Here is a 4,423-nt window from a genome sequence, read left to right as displayed (position 1 = left end):
GATGTGTGTTGCCCAGTTCCCGGTGTGGTCCTGTTGTGATGTGTGTTCCCCAGTTCCCGATGTGGACCTGTTGTGATGTGATGTGATGTGTGTTGCCCAGTTCCCGATGTGGACCTGTTGTGATGTGATGTGATGTGTGTTGCCCAGTTCCCGATGTGGACCTGTTGTGATGTGTTGTGATGTGTGTTCCCCAGTTCCCGGTGTGGACCTGTTGTGATGTGTGTTCCCCAGTTCCCGATGTGGACCTGTTGTGATGTGTGTTCCCCAGTTCCCGATGTGGACCTGTTGTGATGTGTGTTGCCCAGTTCCTGATGTGGACCTGTTGTGATGTGTTGTGATGTGTGTTCCCCAGTTCCCGATGTGGACCTGTTGTGATGTGTGTTCCCCAGTTCCCGATGTGGACCTGTTGTGATGTGTGTTCCCCAGTTCCCGATGTGGACCTGTTGTGATGTGTTGTGATGTGTGTTCCCCAGTTCCCGGTGTGGACCTGTTGTGATGTGTGTTCCCCAGTTCCCAATGTGGACCTGTTGTGATGTGTTGTGATGTGTGTTCCCCAGTTCCCGATGTGAACCTGTTGTGATGTGTTGTGATGTGTGTTGCCCAGTTCCCGGTGTGGTCCTGTTGTGATGTGTGTTCCCCAGTTCCCGATGTGGACCTGTTGTGATGTGTTGTGATGTGTGTTCCCCAGTTCCCGATGTGGACCTGTTGTGATGTGTTGTGATGTGTGTTGTCCAGTTCCCGATGTGGACCTGTTGTGATGTGTTGTGATGTGTGTTCCCCAGTTCCCGGTGTGGACCTGTTGTGATGTGTGTTCCCCAGTTCCCAATGTGGACCTGTTGTGATGTGTTGTGATGTGTGTTCCCCAGTTCCCGATGTGGACCTGTTGTGATGTGTTGTGATGTGTGTTGCCCAGTTCCCGGTGTGGACCTGTTGTGATGTGTGTTCCCCAGTTCCCAATGTGGACCTGTTGTGATGTGTTGTGATGTGTGTTCCCCAGTTCCCGATGTGGACCTGTTGTTATGTGTTGTGATGTGCGTTGTCCAGTTCCCGATGTGGACCTGTTGTGATGTGATGTGATGTGTGTTGCCCAGTTCCCGATTTTGACCTGTTGTGATGTGTTGTGATGTGTGTTGCCCAGTTCCCGATGTGGACCTGTTGTGATGTGATGTGATGTGTGTTGCCCAGTTCCCGATGTGGACCTGTTGTGATGTGTTGTGATGTGTGTTGCCCAGTTCCCGATGTGGACCTGTTGTGATGTGATGTGATGTGTGTTGCCCAGTTCCCGATGTGGACCTGTTGTGATGTGTTGTGATGTGTGTTGCCCAGTTCCCGATGTGGACCTGTTGTGATGTGTTGTGATGTGTGTTGCCCAGTTCCCGGTGTGGACGGAATCAACCAGTGGCAGATGCTGAGCAAAGGAGGTCCGTCCAAGAGAAGCGGATTTGTCTACAACATTGATGACAAAGACAAAAACGGCGCTATACGGTATGAATGATTAAAACAGCGCTCATAATGAATTAGGAATTTTTTTAAAAGACACCTCATAACATATGGGAGTGAAGGTTGTTAACAGTTGGAAAAAAAAGCGGCGCAGGCCAAAGAGTGACGCTGAAAGAAGACTCAAAATGGGTCAGACTGAAATGCCAAGACCTGACAAGCCATGCATGTCTTTCTTCTTCTACTACTTTCTGTCTTCTATTTTCATTCTAATCTGTCCTAATTCTAAACGTTTAAAGTCTCTCTCTCTCTCTCTCTCTCTCTCTCTGTCTCTCTCTGTCTCTCTCTCTCTCTCTCTCTCTCTCTCTCTCTCTCTCTGTCTCTCTCTCTCTCTCTCTCTCTCTCTGTTCTCCGCTCTTTCTTTCTCTCTGCTTGTGTGCGTGTTTATATGTATGTATGTATGTATGTATATGTGTGTGTGTGTTTGTTTGTGTGTGTCCAGGTCCGGGGAGTGGAAGCTGATAGCGGGCAAGGTAGGTGTGTTCAATGTGTGTGTGTGTGTGTGTGTGTGTGTGTGTGTGTGTGTGTCCAGGTCCGGGGAGTGGAAGCTGATAGCGGGCAAGGTGGGTGTGTTCAATGTGTGTGTGTGTGTGTGTGTCCAGGTCCGGGGAGTGGAAGCTGATAGCGGGCAAGGTGGGTGTGTTCAATGTGTGTGTGTGTGTGTGTGTCCAGGTCCGGGGAGTGGAAGCTGATAGCGGGCAAGGTGGGTGTGTTCAACAAGTGGTACCCCATCATGGGGGAGCACGTGCACCACACGGACTTTGAGAAGGACACCATCACCAACAACTCCACCTACCTCCTCTTCAACATCAAAGGTAGGCCGCTGGAGCCCCAGGAAGGAAGGGTTATTAAGGAAGGGGACTGAATCCTAAAGGTTCATTCATTCACACAAACTCTTCAACATCAAAAGTAGGCCACTGGAACCCCAGGAAGGAAGGGTTATTAAGGAAGGGACTGAATCCTAAAGGTTCATTCATTCACACACACAACTCTTCAACATCAAAAGTAGGCCACTGGAGCCCCAGGAAGGAAGGGTTATTAAGGAAGGGACTGAATCCTAAAGGTTTCACTCCTCCTCCTCCTCCTTTCAAAAAACTTCCATTTTGCCCATTTCTCAATCCGTCAAAAATGTGGCAGTCAGTCTTCTTTTCTGTTTGATTTTGTTTTGTGTAGCACACAATAACTCCAGCAAGATCAATTCATTTCCGAACATTAATAACTTACGATAATTTCAAAACAAAAACTTATGCTAATGTTAATTTAAATATATTATGCCTTATTCACCGATAGGCCTAAGTCTCATAGAATGCTGTTTATTAGCGTAATATAATGATTGTTTATTGGATCATACATGACACAAAAAAAGAATGATTTATTGTGTTTCCTAAGGGACTGCATTATTCAAACAATATCGGCCAAAGTTTTGACAGTTGACAGATATCTACATGCAACTGGTCTTCTTGTCATAATCCGACTGCTGCTGTTGTTGGTGGTGCTGCTGTTGCTTCTACTGCTGCTTCTGCTTCTACTGTTGCTGCTGCTGCTACTGCTGCTTCTTCTACTGCTGCTTCTTCTACTTCTACTGCTGCTGTTGCTGCTACTGCTGCTTCTTCTACTGCTGCTTCTTCTACTTCTACTGCTGCTTCTTCCACTGCTTCTGCTGTTTCTATTGCTACTGCTGCTGCTTCTACTGCTTCTGTTGCTTCTGCTTCTACTGTTGCTGCTGCTGCTGCTTCTTCTACTTCTACTGCTGTTTTTACTTCTGCTGCTGCTTCTACTGCTGCTGCTTCTGTTGCTTCTGCTGCTGCTGCTTCTACTGCTTCTGTTGCTTCTGCTGCTGCTTCTGTTGCTTCTACTGCTGCTGCTGCTTCTGCTGCTGCTGTTTCTGCTGCTACTGCTGCTTCTGCTGCTGCTGCTGCTGCTGCTACTGCTGCTTCTACTGCTGCCACTGCTGCTGCTGTTACTGCTGCTGTTGATGATGAGTGATGATGACTCTTCTCCTCCTGCTGCTGCCCGTGTTCCCTGTGATGCTATGAACCTGGCTGTCCTCAGCGGACCCCGAGGAGCGGTTCGACCAGTTCAACCTGGAGCCGGTCATCGCTCAGTCCATGGTGGACAAGCTGCAGCAGTGGCGGCAGCTGATGGTGGCCCCTCAGAACGCCGCCCCCCACCCCAAGGCTGACCCCGAGCTGTATGACGGGGTGTGGACACCTGGGTTTTGTTGACTGATGGAGAGGGGCGGGGGGGGTAGTGGTGGGGTGGACACCTGGGTTTTGTTGACTGATGGAGAGGGGCGGGGGGGGGGGGGGGGGGTAGTGGTGGGGTGGATACCTGGGTTTTGTTGACTGATGGAGAGGGGCGGGGGGGGGGGGGTAGTGGTGGGGTGGATACCTGGGTTTTGTTGACTGATGGAGGGGGGGGGGTAGTGGTGGGGTGGATACCTGGGTTTTGTTGACTGATGGAGAGGGGCGGGGGGGGGGGGGGTAGTGGTGGGGTGGATACCTGGGTTTTGTTGACTGATGGAGAGGGGCGGGGGGGGGGGGTAGTGGTGGGGTGGACACCTGGGTTTTGTTGACTGATGGAGAGGGGCGGTGGGGGGTAGTGGTGGGGTGGACACCTGGGTTTTGTTGACTGATGGAGAGGGGCGGGGGGGGGGTAGTGGTGGGGTGGATACCTGGGTTTTGTTGACTGATGGGGGGGAGAGGTAGTGGTGGGGTGGACACCTGGATTTTGTTGACTGATGGAGGGGGGGGGGGGGTAGTGGTGGGGTGGACACCTGGGTTTTGTTGACTGATGGAGGGGGGGGGGGTAGTGGTGGGGTGGACACCTGGGTTTTGTTGACTGATGGGGGGGAGAGGTAGTGGTGGGGTGGACACCTGGATTTTGTTGACTGATGGAGGGGGGGGGGTAGTGGTGGGGTGGACAC

General features: G+C 51.2%; 1 protein-coding gene across 1 annotated transcript in view; it reads left to right on the top strand.

Annotated features, from left to right (window-relative positions):
- The window catches only part of LOC143286384 (arylsulfatase B-like), a 23,455-nt gene extending 19,695 nt beyond the window's left edge, over positions 1-3,760 (top strand). The window contains exons 12-14 of the mRNA XM_076593926.1: positions 1,374-1,485; positions 2,170-2,312; positions 3,550-3,760. Of these exons, the coding sequence (XP_076450041.1) occupies positions 1,374-1,485; positions 2,170-2,312; positions 3,550-3,722 (428 nt within the window). The 3' untranslated portion in view covers positions 3,723-3,760. The remainder of the gene's footprint in view (positions 1-1,373; positions 1,486-2,169; positions 2,313-3,549) is intronic.
- Positions 3,761-4,423: the final 663 nt, after the last annotated feature.

This window comes from Babylonia areolata, chromosome 10 (genome assembly GCF_041734735.1).
Source record: "Babylonia areolata isolate BAREFJ2019XMU chromosome 10, ASM4173473v1, whole genome shotgun sequence".
NCBI lineage: Eukaryota > Metazoa > Mollusca > Gastropoda > Neogastropoda > Buccinidae > Babylonia > Babylonia areolata.
Note: the sequence above shows the minus strand (reverse complement) of the source record. Positions and strands in the feature narration are given on the sequence as shown.